Source organism: Tamandua tetradactyla, chromosome 17, assembly GCF_023851605.1.
Source record: "Tamandua tetradactyla isolate mTamTet1 chromosome 17, mTamTet1.pri, whole genome shotgun sequence".
In the NCBI taxonomy this organism is placed as follows: Eukaryota; Metazoa; Chordata; class Mammalia; order Pilosa; family Myrmecophagidae; genus Tamandua; species Tamandua tetradactyla.
Genome location: NC_135343.1, coordinates 13,854,931 through 13,872,678, shown reverse-complemented (window position 1 = coordinate 13,872,678; position 17,748 = coordinate 13,854,931). Strand labels below are relative to the sequence as shown.

The 17,748-nt window shown below is 39.5% G+C and overlaps 1 protein-coding gene across 2 annotated transcripts in view; it reads left to right on the top strand.

Annotated features, from left to right (window-relative positions):
- Nucleotides 1–16,431, top strand: part of COX7A2L (cytochrome c oxidase subunit 7A2 like) — a 63,061-nt gene extending 46,630 nt beyond the window's left edge. For both annotated transcript variants that reach the window (XM_077134083.1, XM_077134082.1), the window contains exons 2-3: nucleotides 14,900–15,028; nucleotides 16,238–16,431. In XM_077134083.1, the coding sequence (XP_076990198.1) occupies nucleotides 14,900–15,028; nucleotides 16,238–16,378 (270 nt within the window). In that variant the 3' untranslated portion in view covers nucleotides 16,379–16,431. The remainder of the gene's footprint in view (nucleotides 1–14,899; nucleotides 15,029–16,237) is intronic.
- Nucleotides 16,432–17,748: the final 1,317 nt, after the last annotated feature.

The following is a 17,748-nucleotide window of genomic DNA, read 5'->3' as shown; positions in this document are numbered from 1 at the left end:
TATGTTCAGCCCATGTCCTCTTCATGTCCTCCCTCAATTTATCAATTTCATTTTTGAAGAGGTTTTCCATTTCTGTTCGTATATTCAGGATTAGTTGTCTCAGCTCTTGTGTCTCATTTGAGCTATTGGTTTGTTCCTTTGACTGGGCCATATTCTCAATCTTTTGAGCGTGGACAGTTATCTTCTGCTGCTGGCATCTGGACATTTATTCAGATTCCTCTGGGTGTTGGACCCAGCAAGGTTGTAAGATTTTTCTGTGAAATCTCTGGGATCTGTTTTTCTTATCTTGCCCAGTACGTGGCGCACGTGGCACACGTTTGTCTCAAGTGTTTGGAATGGGTCTCCCCCAGTCACCGATCTCCGTGGCCTGGGGCTTTCGGATCCAAATCTCTCCGTTGGTTCAGGGGCCGCGCGTGGTGGGGGCGTCAGCTGCCGCGGCTTGAGGGGACCCTGTGGCTGGTTGCGGGCCGCAGCGGGCCTGGGGGATTCCCCACCGGACCAGGAAGCCTCCCGTGGGGGGGGGGCTTCCGCGGCTTGGATAGCCCTCCTATCTGAGACTCGTATCCGCGGACTCGAAGCAGAGACTCGAAGCCGCCTGCAAAAGAGGGGTGCCACCTGCCTCGGCTTGGGAAACTTGCTTCTCCAATACTCTCAGCCGGCCCGGAAAGGGGGGAGGGAGTAGCTCGGACCACCGCAGCTGCCGCTGATCGGGAGATCGCACGCCGCTCGGGGGTCTCACTGCAGCCGAGTCTCGCAGTCAGTCTAGCCAGCCCAGACTTTGGATAGCCCTCTGATCCGGGACTCGTAGCCGCGGACTTAACGCCGAGACTCGAAGCCGCCCGCAAAAGAAGGGCGCCGCCTGCCTCGGCTTGGGGAACTTACTTCTCCGATACTCTCAGCCGGCCCGGGAAGGAGGGAGGGATTAGCTCGGACCGCCGCAGCTGCGGCCGCTCGGGGGTCTCGCAGCAGCCAAGACTCGAAATCAGACTTGCCAGCTCAGACTTTGGATAGCCCTCTGATCCGAGACTTGTAGTCGCGGACTCGAAGCCGCCCGCAGAAGTGTGGCGCCGGCCGCCTTGGCTGGGAAGCTTGTCTCTCCGAGTCTCTCAGCCAGCCCCGGAAGGAGGGAGCGATTAGCTCGGACCGCCGCAGCTGCGGCCGCTCGGGGGTCTCGCCGCAGCCAAGACTCGGAATCAGACTTGCCAGCTCAGACTTTGGATAGCCCTCTGATCCGAGACTTGTAGTCGCGGACTCGAAGCCGCCCGCAAAAGTGTGGCGCCGGCCGCCTTGGCTGGGAAGCTTGTCTCTCCGAGTCTCTCAGCCAGCCCCGGAAGGAGGGAGGGATTAGCTCGGACCGCCGCAGCTGCGGCTGCTCGGGAAATCGCCCGCCGCTCGGGGATCTCACTCACCGCAGCTGAGTTTCGCAGTCAGACTAGCCAGCCCAGACTTGGTTACGCTGTGTGTCCATTCCCTGCTGTAGCCCCGGGAGTTGTTTTGTACTGTTTCTGTTCACCTATTAGTTGATTTGGAGTCGGAGGAACTAAGACGCATGTACCTTACTAAGACGCCATCTTGGATCGCTTTACCTGGTTTTTGTATTAAAATGATGTTAGCTTTATAAAATGAATTAGGTAGTATTCCTTTTGCCTCAGCTTTTTGGGAAAGTTTGAGGAGGATTAGTGTTAGTTCTTTTTGGAATGTTTGATAAAATTCCTGTGAAGCCATCTGACCTTGGGCTTTTCTTTGTAGGAACATTTTGATGACTGATTCTCTTTACTTTTGATTGGCTTGTTCAGAACTTCTGTTTCTTCTTGAGTCAGTGTCGCTTGTTTGTGTGTTTCCAGGAATTTGTCCATTTCATCTAAGTTGTATAGTTTGTTGGCATATAGCTGTTTATAGTATCCTCTTATGATTTTTAATATTTCTTCAGGATCAGTGGGAATGACCACCCTCTCATTTCTGATTTTGTTTATTTGCATCCTTTTTCTTTTTCTTTGTCAGCTGTGCCAGTGGCCCATCGATTTTATTGATTTTCTTGAAGAACCAACTTTTGGTTTTATTGATACTTTCTATTGTTCTTTTGTTTTCCCATTCATCTAACTCTTCTTTAATCTTTGTTATTTCTCTTCTTTTTGCTTTGGGGTTAATATGCTGTTCTTTCTCAGATTCTTCAAGGTGAGCAGTTAAGTCCTCAATTTTTGCTCTTTCTTCTTTTTTAACATAGGCATTTAGGGCAGTAAATTTCCCTCTTAGCACAACCTTTGCTACATCCTATAATGTGTTCTGATATTTTGTATTCTCGTTTTCATTCGTCTCGAGATAACTTCTGATTTCTCTACTAATTTCTTCTTTGACCCACTCATTGTTTAAGAGTGTGTTATTTAATCTCCATATATTTGTGAAAATTCTTGTTCTTTGGTGGTTATTGATTTCTAGCTTGACTCCATTGTGGTCAGAGAAAGTGCTTTGAATAAATTTCAGTGTTTAAATTTATGAAGACCTGTTTTGTGCCCCAGTATATGATCTATCCTGGAGAATGTTCCATGAGCACCAGAGAAGGATGTATCTCCTGGTGTTTGGGGGGTGTAATGGCCAATATGTGTCTATTAGGTCTAATTCATTTATCAAGTTGTTTAAATTCTCTCTGGTTGTTCTATCTATAGAGAAGAATAGTGTTGTGAAGTGTCCCACTATTATTGCTGAAATGTCTATCGCTCCCTTGAATTTTGCTAATGTCTGTCTTGTGTACTTTGGCGCTTCTTGATTTGGGGCATAGATGTTTATGATTGTTATTTCTTCTTGGTTAATTGTCCCTGTTACTAATATATAGTGTCCTTCTTTGTCTCTTATGATGTCTTTACATTTAAAGTCTCTTTTCTCTGTTATTAGTATAGCTACTTCTGCTTTCTTTTGGTTACAGCTTGCACAGAACATCTTTTTCCATGTTTTTACTTTAAATCTATTTGTATCCTTGTGTCTGAGATGAGTCTGCTATAAGGAGCATAGAGATGAATTATATATCTTAATACATTCTGCCAATAGGTATCTTTTAATTGTAGGTTTAATCTGTTAACATTCAGAGTTATTACTCTAAACTTGTTTCTTGCATCCACCATCTTATCCTTTGGATTTTGTTTGTCAGATTTTAGTATTTCTTGTAGAGCTGGTCTCTTGTTGACATATTTTCTTAGCCTTTGTCTGTAAAAATTTTACTCTCTCCCTTGCTTTTAAAGGACAGTTTGGCTGGGTACAGAATTCTTGGACTGGTAATCTTTGCTTTCAGGATCTTAAATATATCAGACCATTGTCTTCTCACCTCCACAGTACCAGTTGATTAGTCTGAGCTCAGTCTTATGTGGTTTCCCTTGTATGTAGTAGATTGTTTTTCTCTTTCAGGATTTTCTGCTTCTTTTCAACATTTGACAGGCTGATTATAGTATGTGTCTTGGGGTAGGCTGGTTTGAATTTATTCTCTTTGGAGTTTGATGGGTTTCTTTGATTTGCATATATATGTGCTTCATAAAGATTGGAAGTTTTCCCCCATTATATCCTCCACTAATCTTCCTAACCCTTTACTCTTCTCTTCTCATTCTGGGACATCAATAAGTCTTATAATTGTGTGCTGTGTTTTGTTCGTCATTTCCCTAAGATCCAATTCAAATTTTTCCATCTTTTTTGTCATTTGTTCTTTTGTGTGTCCCAAATAAGTTATCCTGTCCTCTAGTTTGCTTATTTTTTCTTCAGCCTCTTCAAATCTGCTGTTGTATGTCTCGAGTATAATTTTACTTTTTTCTACAGCATCTTTAATCTCTATGATACCTGCTGTTTTTCTATTTATATTTTCGAATTCCTCTTTATGCCCTTCTAGTGTCTTTTGAGCTCCTTTATGTCATTAGCCATTCCACTGATTTTATTTAGTAAAGTTATATGAACATCTTTGTTTAGTTGTTTTCAACGTCTGTGTTTCCTCTGGTGTTTTATTTGGTAATTAGACTGGCCTGTTTCTGTTTGGATCTTCACATAGTTAGTGGATCTTCTCCTGTCTTCTTGGCATGTAAATATCTTGATAGGGTTACTTTAGATGTTGATTTCCTTCAGCAGTCTAAAGTTTTATATTTGTGGGTTGGGTATGGAGCAGGATGTGGAGTGTGGGAGGGGAATAACAGTGCGGTGATGGGTTACTTTGTAGGATTGCATGGATCAGGACTCTACGCCGATCTTGGGGTGGGAGTGGTGCGCATGAGGATAGTACATTCAGGAATGAGGCTTGGTTTACTTCCTAGTCCCTGTCTCCCTATCCCTGCACTCCTGATGGTTCGAGGCCTCTGTCTGGAAATGACGCACTGGGCTGTTTGCACTAACTGGCTGGTCTCCAGTTCTCTCTGTCTCAATTCTGCTTTTTCAACTAGGGCCTCCGTTTGTACTGTAGAAGACCCTCCCAGGTCACTTACACCCTGGAATTGCTCTTCCAGTCTTTTTTCTGTCCCTTCTCTGTCTGTTCTTTGGAGCAGGGGTGAACTCAACCTATCCTATTCTGCCATCTGTCCTTGTTTTTGTGTGTTATGACCTATATATGTCTGTTAGGTCTGATTCATTTGTCATATTGTTTAAGCTCTCTATTTCTTTGTTGATCCTCTGTCTGGTTGTTCTCTCTGTAGAGGAGAGTGGTGTAGTGAAGTCTCCCACTATTATTGTTGAAACGTCTATTGTTCTCTTCTTGGTGAATTGTCTCTTTTACTAATATGTAGTGTCCTTCTTTTTCTCTTATGATGTCTTTACATTTAAAGTCTGTTTTGTCTAATATTGAATAGCTACTTCTGCTTTCTTTTGGTTATAGCTTGCTTGGAACATCTTTTTCCATCCTTTTACTTTCAGTCTATTTGTATCCTTGGGTCCAAGATGAGTCTCTTGTAAGCAGCATTTAGATGTATCATATTTCCTAATCCATTTGCCAATCTTTTAATTAGTGAGTTTAGGCTGTTAACATTAACGGTTGTTAATATAAAGGCATTTCTTGAATCTGCCATCTTAACCTTTGCATTTTATTTGCCACTTCTATATATTCTTTCCCTCTCTCTTTTTATCCTTTAGCTTACCCTTACTGATACTCTTCAATTTTGTGCCCTCCTCCAGACCTACCTCTCCTGTCGTTTTTTTTTCATCCAACAGAACTCCCTTTAGAATTTCTTGTAGTGCAGGTCTCTTGAGAAATTCCCTCAGCCTTTGTGAAAATTTTAATCTCTCCCTTACTTTTGAAGGACGCCTTCACTTGATAAAGAATCTTGGTTGGAAATCTTTCTTGTTCAGGTTCTTTAATGTATCATACCACAGCCTTCTTGCCTCCATAGTGTCTGTTCAGTAGTCTGAGCTCAGTCTTAGGTGGTTTCCCTTGTATGTGGTGAGTCCTCTTTCTCTTGCTGTTTTCAGGATTTTCTGCTTCTCTTCCGCATTTGTCATACTGATAGTATGTGTCATGGAGTAGCCCTGTTTGCATTTGTTCTCTCTGAGGTTAATTGGGCTTTTTTGATTTGCATATTTATGTGTTTTATAAGGATTGGAAAGTTTTTCCTCATTATTTCGTCAGCTTATCTTTCTAACCCTTTACTTTTCTGTTCTCCTTTTGGGACACCGATACCTCTTATATTAGTGTGCTTCATGTTGTTCATCACTTCCCTGAGATCCAATTACAGTTTTTCAGTTTCTTTTGCCATTCGTTCTTTAGAATGTTAAAATTCATTTGTCTTATTGTCTAGTTCTTTTATTCTTTCTTCTGCCTTTCTAAACCTATTGTTGTGTGTCTCTAGTATATTTCGAATTTGGTCTACAGTATCTTTCATCTCTGAGATCTGCTATTTTTCTATTTATTCTTTCAAATTTTTCTTTATGCTCTTCTGGTGTCTTCTTGATATACTTTACGTCATTAGTTAACCTATTGATTTTATTTAGGAGATCTGTATGAACACCTTTGATTACTTGTGCAAATTCCCTGTCTCTGATGGTGTTTTAATTTGGTTATTTGGCTGGGCCATATCTGCCTGCATCTTTGTATGCTTTATGATTTTCTGATGCTTCTAGACATTTGATTTTCTTCTTGATAGGGTTATTTTGCAAGTTGATTTCCCTTAGTCATCTAAGGTTTTGTATTTGCTTGGGTTTGCATTGAAGGTCTCCTTTTACACTTGGTTTGTCAGTAATTCCCCACCAAACCAAAACCTGGATCTCATGCAGGGGATGAATGTTTAAAGCTAGACAGATAGGCAGTTTCTAAGACTGTACTTTCGATTTCTCCCAATTAGATAATGCTCTTGGATCTCCTCTTCCCCCTCAGACCTGCCTCTCTGTGACTGTGGCAGCCAGGTGAGGTGGTTGGAGACCCAGTGTAGTTCCAGCCAGGCCCACTGGTCTTGGTGTGTGCTGAAAGCCACCAACCTTGGGGCTGAGGAGTGTTCAGTGTGTACCTCAGCAGCAGTTTGCTTATGGGTCTTATGGCCTGCAGGCTCCTGCTTCCAGCGTAGGGGCATGGGTCACAGGGCGGGTGCTGGGCATGGCATGGGCTGGGGTGGGGCATAGCACGGGGATGGGGCAAGGGGCACTGGTGCATGAGATGGAGGTACAGCATGGCTTGCTTCCTTGTTCTTGCCTCTCCATCTTTGCACTCCTCACGGCTCTTGGCCTCCATATGGAACCAGAAACAACAGGCTCTGTGCACTAGCTGGGTTGTATCTGTGCACAGAGAAACCAAGTTGGCTGATTTCCAGGTTCTGCAAAGGAGCTCCTGTCTGTGGAGCTGAGGGAGATGATCTCCTGAGCTGACTGTGGTGACAGGCACTTTCTTGCGTGCTGCCTCTTGCCCTTGGAGTTGCAACTGACTTTCGCCCTATTCTTTCTATCTCAATTCCTCCACTTTTTCATCCAGGGCCTCCCTATCTAGTGTAGAAGACTGTCTCTGATCACTCGCTCCCTGGAACTGCTGTTCCAGTCATTTTTCTGTCACTTAGTTGTTCCTTGAAGCAGAGGTGGACTCAGCCTTTCCCAGTCTACCATCTTCCTGGAAGTCCCTATTATGTTTCTTTTTAAACTCTCGTTCTTTTTGCTCACACATTTTTTTTTAATATCCTTTAGCTCTATATCCACCAATAGTTTATTTTTATCCATATTTTAATCTCCTAGAGTTGTTTTAGCAGATTTGTTTGAAGTTCTTTGATTAGTTTTTCCAAAGCCTCTGTCTCCTCTGAAGCTTTAATTTGTTCCCTTGACTGAATCATATCTTTCTGTTTCTTGATATGCTGGCAATTTTTGCTGATATTTAGACATCTGATTATTTTGATGTGCTAACTCTGAAGGTCAATTTCTCCCTTTTACTTAGGGTTTTATCATAGATTGGCTGTGTATTGAGGCTTCTTTTTGATGTTTGGTTCAGCTTATGCTGGACCTTTAGAATAGCAATGCTTAACTGTTTAGAGTTTCTCAGGTCTTTTGTACCTGGTTCTGTATATACTTTACAACTTTTAGGATTGCCCATTCGTGTGCACTTGTTTGTCTTTCAGGAAGATGCTTCCTTTCCTTTATTACTTTTTCAGGAATCCTGATGTTTTGTTTGTCTTGGGACAGAATTTTTTCTCCAGCTCCTATAATTTGTTTAACTTCACTCCCTCACTGAGTGCTCCCCTTTTATTTTACTTTCCAGTTCTGGGATCAATCCTTCCTTATAGCAGGTCATTCCCCACCCCTACCCCGCCTTTTTTTTTTGGTGATTCTCTTCTGCTTCTAGTTACTTCCCTGTAATGGTATCCCACCCTAGGTAGCCAGATTAGGTCTATCTGAGAAGGTAATTTTTTTGTTTAGCTAGATTCAATTTTAGCAGTCACAGATCGGTTGAGTGTATGTAATTCTTGCCAACAGTCCTGCAGTTTCTTTTTTTTTTTTATTTCCTTGGGGTCTTTTGCATGTATGCAGTAGTCAGCTGCTTGTGTTGCCCTGCTAGGTCTCTGTGGATTTGGATTCCTCTGCCTGGATATGTGTGGGGTTCTAACTTGTTGCTGTGAGTGGCTCTGTAGTTTGCCTCTGCAGCAGAACATCCTTGGGCTGTGCTGGTTCTTTGTGACACTTCAGCTGTGTAGCACCTTGTCAGGGAGAGGGTTCTGAACTGGTGGGTCTGGGTCATTAATGTCTTACCTTTAAAAATTTTTTTTCTTTCTTCTTATATTCAGCATTTATGAAGTCCTTTTCCAGTGTGTCATCCTCCATAGTTCCAAGCAAATGTTATTTGTTCTTTTATTAATTGTTTCTGAGGGGAGACTTTTCCTGGTGATGTCTGAACTAACCATGTTGACAACTTCACACTTAATTCCTTTTTATAGCCAAATGATACTCCACCGATATGCCGCATTCATCAATTGGTGGACATTTTTGGTTGTTTCCACTTCTTTGGCTAATATGAATAATGCTGCTGTGGATATTCATATACACATTTTGTGTATGTTTATTTTCATCTTTAAGCTATATATTTAGCAGTAGAATTGCTGGTTCATATAGTAATTTTGTGTTTAACTTCTTGAGGAACTCAAGTTTTTTTCAGCAGGGGCTGCACCAATTTACATTTCTATCAGCAATGCACAAGGGTTCCAGTTTCTCCACATTCTCACTAGTACTTATTTCCCCCTTTTTGTTTTTTAAGTATAGCTATCCTAGTAAGTATGAAGTGTCTCTAATTGTGGTTTTGATTTGCTTTTCCTTGATGACTGATGATGCTGAGCATCTTTTCATATGCTTATTGGCCATTTGTATATCTCCTTTGGAGAAATATCTATTCACATCTTTGTCTGTTTTTAAATTGAGTTGTCTTTTTGTTGTTGAGTTGTAAGATTAGGAGTTCTTCACGTATTTCTGATATTAAGCCTTTGTCAGATATGTTTTCCAAATGTTTTCTCACATTCTGTGGGTTGTCTTTTTACTCTCTTGATAATGTCCTTTGCAAAATTTTAAAATTTTGATGGAGTCCAACCTATCTATATATTTTTTGCTGCCTGTGTTTTTGGTGTCATTTGTTAATCCTTTGTCACATCCGAGGTCATGCAGATTTGCCCCTATCTTTTCTCCTAAGAGTTTTATATTTTTAACTTTTACCTTTAGGTTTCTGAATCATTATCTGTTAATTTTTGTATATAGTCTGTGGTAAGGGTCCAGCGTCATTGTTTTTACGTGGATATTCAATTTTCCCAGCACCATTTGTTGAAGACACTGTTCTTTTCCTATTGAATGGTCTTGGTATCCCCATTAAAAGTCAGCTGACAGATAGTCATACCATTTTTTCCCTTTATTCTAATAATATGGGGAATTATTATTAGTTAATTTTCAGATTTTAAATCAGCATTGCCATTCTTGTGATGTCCTGTTTGTTCATTCTGTATAATCCTTTTTATATATTGCTAGATTCCGCTCACCTGAATTTTGTTGAGGATTTTTGCATCTATATACATAAGGAATAGTGGTCTATAGTTATGTAGTCATGTCTTTATCTGGTTTTGGTGTCGGGAGTACTGGCACCAAGGAGTTTTAATAAGGCTATATCTTTAAACTGAAAGGAGGATTTAAAGCGAGCAAATAGATAAAAATGATTATTTACTGGTAGTTGGTGGTCATTTGCTAACCAGAATGTTAGGTTTATTTGAACCAGTGACTGTAAACCATTACGTTTAGTAATGTAATTCTCAGTTGGTGAATTTTTTCTTTCAGCATTTAAAATATGTCATTCCGCTGCCTTTGTGCCTTCATAGCTGCTGCTGAGAAATTGACACTCAGTCTTATTGAGGCTCCCTTGTATGTGACACATTGCTTCTGTCTTGTTGCTTTCAGAATTGTCTCTTTACCTTTGGCATTTGACAGTTTGATTGCAACATAGTGTGCTGTGGCTCTCTTTAGGTTTATCCTACTTGGAGTTTGTTGATTTTATTGGATGTCTGTACTCATATCTTTTGTTTTCAGACGTTATTTCTCCAAATAGTCTCTCCACCTCCTTCTTTTACTTCTTGGACTCTCACATTGGATGTATTGGTAGGCTTGATGGTGTCCTACAAGTTCCTCAGGCTGTGTTTATTTTTCTTCATTCTATCCTCTTTTGGCCCCATGACACTATGATTTCAATGATCTTATCTTCAAATTCACTGATTTCTTTTGTTCTTCTGCCAGCACTAATCTGCTGCTGATCCCTTCTAGGGAATTTTTTTCTCTAGTTCATTTTTTTTTTAATTTTAATTTAATTTAATTTTTTTAATACCAAAAAACACATAACAAACACAAACATTCCTCTTTTGATCCTTCCATTCTACATATATAATCAGTAATTCACAATATCATCACATAGTTGCATATTCATCATCATGATAATTTCTTGGAACATTTGCATCTATTCAGAAAAAGAAATAAGATGAAAACAGAAAAAAAAAATTTATGCATACCATACCCCTTACTCCTCCCTTTCACTGATCACTAGCATTTCAAACTAAATTTATTTTAATATTTGTTTCCCCTATTATTTATTTTTATTCCATATGTTCTACTCGTCTATTGACAAGGTAGATAAAAGGAGCATCAGACACAAAGTTTTCACAATCACACAGTCACATTGTGAAAGCTATATCATTATTCAATCATCATCAAGAAACATGGGTACTGGAACACAGCTCTACACTTTCAGGCAGTTCCCTCCAGCCTCTCCATTATACGTTTTGAATAACAAGGTGATATCTACTTAATGCATAAGAATAACCTCCAGGATAACCTCTCAACTCTGGAATCTCTCAGCCGTTGACACTTTGTCTCATTTCACTCTTCCCCCTTTTGGTCGAGAAGGTTTTCTCAATCTGTTGATGCTGAGTCTCAGCTCATTCTAGGGTTTTTCTCAATCCCTTGATGCTGACTCTCAGCTCATTCTAGGATTTCTATCCCATGTTGCCAGGAAGGTCCATGCCCCTGGGAGTCATATGTCCCACATAGACAGGAGAAGGGCAGTGAGTTTGCTTGTTGTGTTGGCTGGAGAGAGAGCCCACATCTGAGCAACAAAAGAGGCTCTCTTGGGGGTGACTCTTAGGCCTAATTTTAAGTAGGCTTGACCTATCCTTTGTGGGGTTAAGTTTCATATGAACAAAACCCCAAGACTGGGGACTCAGCCTATAGCTTTGGTTGTCTGTACTGCTTATGAGAATATCAAGAATTCAACTTGGGGAGTTGAATTTTCCCCTGTTTTCACCATTTCCCGAAGGGGACTTTGCAAATACTTTCCACTTGCTGGTCATATCACCCTGGGATTCATCGGGGCATCACTCTGGACAAACCAACAAAATCTCATGTCCTACCCAAGGTTCCATGTACTTATGGTGTTCAGTTAAGCTGTCTACATAAGTTATATTAGGAGATGCACTAGTCAAAATATAAATTTTGTACCAAATAAACATTTTTTTGCTTTAGTCTCACACATAAGTTGAAATTTAAATATATTAATTACCATCTATTTTCATCACCCTGCAGTAATGACATTCCTTTGTTCTTCCTCATGCAAAAACATTTTTAAAATTTGTGCATTTAGTCACTATCGTTATACACTTTAGGCTCTAGTTCTTTTTTATAATTTCCATATCTCTATTGATATTCTCTTTCTGCTCATCTGTAGTTTTCCCAGTTTTGTTTAGTTTTTTGTCCCTGTTTTCCTTTAGTTCTTTGGCTCATACTTTTAAACTCTTTGTTTAGAATGTCCCAGATCTGATCCTCCTCTTTGATCCTTTCTAATATGTTATTTCTTCTTTGCCTGGGCTATCCTTCCTTATTTGTTTTATGTTTTGCAATCATTTGTTTTAACCTGGACGTTTTTGGTGTTTTTTAGTGTGTTATTGCTGGGATTTATACTGTGAGGCACCTGTTACTTAAGCTTGGATCCAGCTAGTGTCATGACAGAGCTTTCTTTGAATTGAGGAGCTAACAAAAAACCTCGGCCAAACCAGAGAACACCTTTCCCACCCAGTCTTTGAAGATTGACCTGTGTAGGGCTGTCCATCAGGTCTTCTCCAACAGTGAGTTTGGAGAACAGTTCCAGTTCAAAGTATAGAGGCCTCCCTGATCTTTTTTGAGCATCCTCTTTGTCTTGGCAAGTATGGGTGCGTAGTGCTAGGAAATCCCTGGTTTATGTGGGCATGGATATCTCCTTTTCCCGAGGAAACAATTTCCTCATGGTCCCACGTGTTGCACTGTGTGTCCTACTGCCAGCAGTTCCTTACAGAATGTCCTTACAGCACATTCTGTAAGAGAACTTGGTGATCCACCTCCTCCATGCAGGGCAGGTTCTGGGACAGTGAGTCCCTCAGGCCACCACCAGACAGACTGGGTCAGACCTGCTTCCAGTATGTGCATGTGGGTTACTCTGCTCCTTCCAAAAACTGGGGCCTGGGATTTGGTGCTGGCTGGCAGCATGGGCAGGCTCCCACCAAGCTAATGAGTGGGTGTGGGAGGCACCAGGTAGGGTAACACAAGATCCTACCACTTTTAAGTGCCTTTTTCTTGATTTGGGGCTTGCCCCATTACTGCAATCCTTTAACTGTTTTCTGGAACTTTTAGAAAGATGTTTCTTTCAGTTTCTGTTGGTTTTCAGAGCTTCTGTAGGGGGATGGAACCCTGAATCGTATCACTTTGCCTTTTTGATCAGGTATAAGTATCTGAAATATGATAATCTGGTATATTAGGTATAATCATCTGAACTTTGTTTTAGTCATCTGTAACATGGACCCATAATGGCTCATTTGCAGGGTTGTTGTGAAGAGTAAATTTAATGATAGTTATGAAGATTGTGTAGGAACTTGAAAAGCATGCTTTAACAAATCAGAATGTAGAATTTTTACAGTGACTTAAAGATGTTAAAATATGTATATGAAAAAGATTGGAGGAGATTTACAATTTATAATGATTGGGAAAGATGAGGGGATTGTAGATAATTTTTAAAAATCTATATTCCAGGCTTTTACAATATTGAAAGTGGAAATATGGAAATACTTAAAAGTGTTAAGGTGGTTGATATTCCTGTCTTCAGTTGATAGTGTTGAAAAACTTAGCAGTTTTGAATTACTTGATGGGTGAACAAACACAAAGCAATTAGGTGTAGTGCCTTCTAAAATGCTTTTACGATAGTCCTGTCAAAACATGAATTTAATTTCAATCTGTTTTTGGATGTGCTTGTAGGAAGGTTTTTTTAAATTTTTGCATTCAAAGGGAAATGATCCTTAGGAGAAAATACAGTGAGTTCACAAAATGATTGGGAGTATCTAAAATTCTCCAATTCAAATAGAGATCCTCATTATTTCTTTGTTTCCTGTAATTCCTTTTGAGTCTCTTCAGTGTGTTAATAGGCAAAATGTAGGCCAACAGCGTGCTGGCCGAAACTGCTCTTTAAGGGGATTGTTGTTTTTAGACAGTAGTTGATTGGGATGTGGGGTAGAATACTTAAAAGTCAGGACTCTGAGCTTTGGAAACTTGGGTTACAAAACTTGGCATTGTACATAAGATCTTAGGCAGCTTACTTATCCTTGTTTTATTTTTTTTTATTTTTACATGTTTTTGTTGAGATATCTTCACACACCATAGTCCTCCAAAGTATACAATCAGTGGCTCACAGTATCACAAAGTTGTGTATTCATCATCCTGATCATTTTTACGTGTGCATCACTCCAGAAAAAGAAATAAAAAAATAAAAGAAAAAACCCATATATCCATACTGCTTACCCCTCTCTCTTATTACCACCGGTATTATAATCTACCCAGTTTTTTAAAACTCCTTATTACCCCCTATTATTTATTTATTTTTTGTTCTTATATATTTTTTACTCATCTGTCCATACCCTGGATAAAGCAAGTATCTGATGCTGTTCTTACCTGTGTAAATTGGGAATAGTAACATTTCACTGGGTTGCTGATAGATTTAAATGAGATAAAGCATGTGGAATGCTTTATACAATGCTGTGCTCAGTAGAAATGTTAATTCCCCAACATTAACATCATAACAGCAGCAAAGACTGAATAAGCAGAGGTCTGATGACTGCATTTAATTTGGGTGTGGGGTTTCCATTTTTATCTCTAAAATGAAGAGACTGAGCTCGAACTTTGCTCTCTGACCTTAAAATTTTCTTTTTCCTAGTTAGATTTAATATTAAAGAATGATTTCATTGGTTTGTAGCTGTTAGCTCCCTGTTTTAATCATCAGGTATTTTGGGAGAACTATGTCTGTCATGGTAGGTTTATTCCTTGAGATGGAAAACCAGAGTTCCTCTTGGGTTATTTTTATGCTTGTGTTTTGTGTCTTTTTTATCCATGTAGTGTTAACCCCAAATTTCATTGAATTTTTATTTATTGAACACCACCTACTATGTGCCAGACAATTTATAGATCTATTAATACTGGGAAGTTCTGTTAATTTACTATTGTTTTATTTTTAATTTTTGGTCCTCCCAAAATTACAATTACAGCCTCTTCCAGATCGATATATTCTTTATTGTATGTCTGAATCTCTAATCAAAAGTTTATACTGATTATAAATGTTTTACTGGTCTGATAAGAAGATAGATACACTGGATATTTCTGGAAGTTCATATTGGGCCTTTGATGTTGTTGTTTGCTTTCTCTCCCCTCTGTCTTAATGGCAGGAAGTCCTTGGCAGGATTTGCTCTGGAAAAGTAGACCAGGGTGTTCTCTTGAAAGTTTGAGGACCAACTAAAGGTCTTGTAATGCAGAGCTGGAGAGATTTTCTTCCCTCTCTGGGATTGAACACCTGCCTCCATTATTCCAGACAGGCTTCTCCTTGAAAGGTTTGTTCAGATGCCCAGACACACTTTCAACTTGACATTTTCCTTTCTTCCTGCAGGGATTAAAGCCTGTGGTTGCCACAGAAGCACCGCCTATCATATTTGCTACACCAACTAAACTGACCTCTGATTCTGCATATGATTATGCTGGGAAAAACAAAGTTCCAGAGCTGCAGAAGTTTTTCCAGGTGAGGGAGGACATTCTGAAGCAGAAAAGCCTGTGAAATAAATGGGCTTTAATAAAAAAGAAGTCACATATACTAGCAGAACTTTATGTGAGTTGAAAGTGATTAAAGAGAGGAGAGCTGTTAATGTCCTCATCAGTATTTGAGGATATGCATGTTTTCAAATTGCATATATGGCTCTTGATCATGCATTGGATAGAGGGAGCAGTACCAAGTATGACATGAGCTATGTATGTATTTGGCTGTGTGATACATGCAGTGACTTTTGGCAAAAAGTTTTCTTCTAATCATTTTTGCTTTCTTGATATTAAAATTCAGTGAGCTGTTACTGTATGTGGAGGAGATCCTCTTGGGTTTGCTGATGAACAGAGAGCAGTGAGAATTGAAATTTTAAAATATTATTAAAATTAATCTATAAACAATTTATTCAGAGGCTAGTGCCCTGACTATATTGCAAGTACCATAAGGGAGGCAGTGCCTATTACTGCTATTATTAGGGGGTAGCTTCCCCTTCTAAGAAAGAAATCCAGACTGAGAGGTCTGGCTTGGGAGTAGAGCACTTTTGTTTTGATCAATTGATCAAATTTATCTAAGTAAGACTTGAGAGGGCGTTTGGGATCTTGAGATGCAGTGGAAAGGAAATTTTGGAGATTGCAAATTATGGATTGAACATCTTGTGGAGTCTCATGTGAAACAGGGGTTTAATAGCTTAATGGAAAAAAGGCGGTTGAATACAAAATGGACTTGAACCTGTTAATTGACCTGGTGTGCTCATATATCCATCCACTTATTATCAGAAGTCAAACTCATTATAGAACTAAATGAAGAACATTTCTTGTGCCTATAGTCCTTTGTTTAGCTTCCAGTTACCTTCACCTTTAAAAAAACAGCAGTGCTCCTTTCCTATTTAAACAATATATGGCAAATTCCTTAAAATTTTGGAATTCGTTGGATCCATATTTCTTGAGGCTACATTTTGGAATGACTTTGGGCTTACAAGCTTTAGCTACATTTATAAGAAAGTACATTTTTGAGAAAATATACTAGCATTTCAGTTAGCATTCTTATGGATTAGGGCTGTTTACATAGCAAAGTGTTGGTGAAACAAAGTAGAGATGTTTGTTCTTTACTAGCCTGAAATTGTAAAAATTTTTTCCTTGTAAATAGCACCTGCTGTTATCAACCCTGCCCTTGTTAATTCTTGCCTTTAAGAAATCTGATGGAGTGCCCATCCACCTGAAACGAGGCCTGCCTGACCAGATGCTGTACCGGACCACCATGGTGCTGACATTGGGAGGGACTATCTACTGCCTGATCGCCCTCTACATGGCTTCACAGCCCAAAAACAAATGAGTTAGGCTGCAGAGAATTGGTTTGCTTCTTGGCATAAACCCATTGAATTTTCATTTTTCTTTGTTTCTGGTAAACGTTTTTATTTGTTTGTGAAATGTGTATGACCTGTCAGAACTCATTGGACAGTTAAAACTATTGTTTAAACAGATGATGCTGCTCTCTGCATTTGGGCTCCTGATTTTCCTGGACATTCCAGGTGAACACAGACTCATTAACCTGAGTTTGGGTCGAGGACCTTGGGGATTTGGGGTTGTGTTTTTGAGCACGGGATGCAGAAGCCTTTCTGGATTTGAATGTGACTGAGAAAGTAAGACAGAGAAGCCAAGGACAGGTGCATGAAATGAGGGGTAGTCACTTTGGGGTTTTTTCCATCTCGCAGTAAACTGTTAATAGAAATTCTCTGCACCCTGCATTTTTTCATTGGGCAGTTTGTTTCGAAGGGTTATTTGCCTCATCTCAAATCTATGGTGACTTTTCACCTGTAACTGTTATGTATTTATTCCACTATGGAAACAGAATACCTGTTTAATGTTGCACTTTAGACCAATACCTGTTTTCTTAATGCAGCAAATTCTCCTTTAACTCAAAATGTTATGGCTATAAATTATAATTTATTTTGACTGTGGAATAAATACATGAATGAAAAATTCTAAAGCATAAATTTCTTTTAAATTAAATGACCCTTGAGAATAATTTTCAGCACACTGGAGGTATCTTATACCTGAGTCTAATTTCTTTTCATTAGGCACCAGGTAATCTTTACAGAACAGTTCCTCATTGTCAGATAATAGGAGTCAGATAATTGATGATCACCATATGGGTCCTTATAAGAAACCTACTTGCCCCTTGGTGAATATGCCTGTAACACACAGTATACTTAGCCACTAATTTCCCATCCACAATTGGTGGACTTCTCTCTGTGTTAATGTTGAAAACAGGTGAAATTTTATTTTATAGATACAAAGTGGTAGTCTGTTTCTTGCCATAGCAAAGAACAGTGACCTCTCACTGAGGATGAAAAATGGATTTAAAAATACCAAATAGCATTCTCACTTACAGGTTAGAAAGTCACTGTCTGTACATGTCTCAACTTTGTTCTTTTATGGTGTATCCCCCAACTTTTTTTTTTTTAATGTTGTTAACAATGTTTGCACAATACATTTTACTTGTTCAAAGCACACACCCCATTTCATCTTTTGAGCTAGAAAAGTCTAGACATACATTATCTTATTAGATCTTTACAACAACTCTGTGAGGTAGAAGTTATGAAAATTCTCCTAATCTGATTGAATACCACTCCACTAGAATTCCCTGTGATTTATACTTAAATTCAAAGTGCCATAGGAATAGCATTAGGCCCGTGACATCCC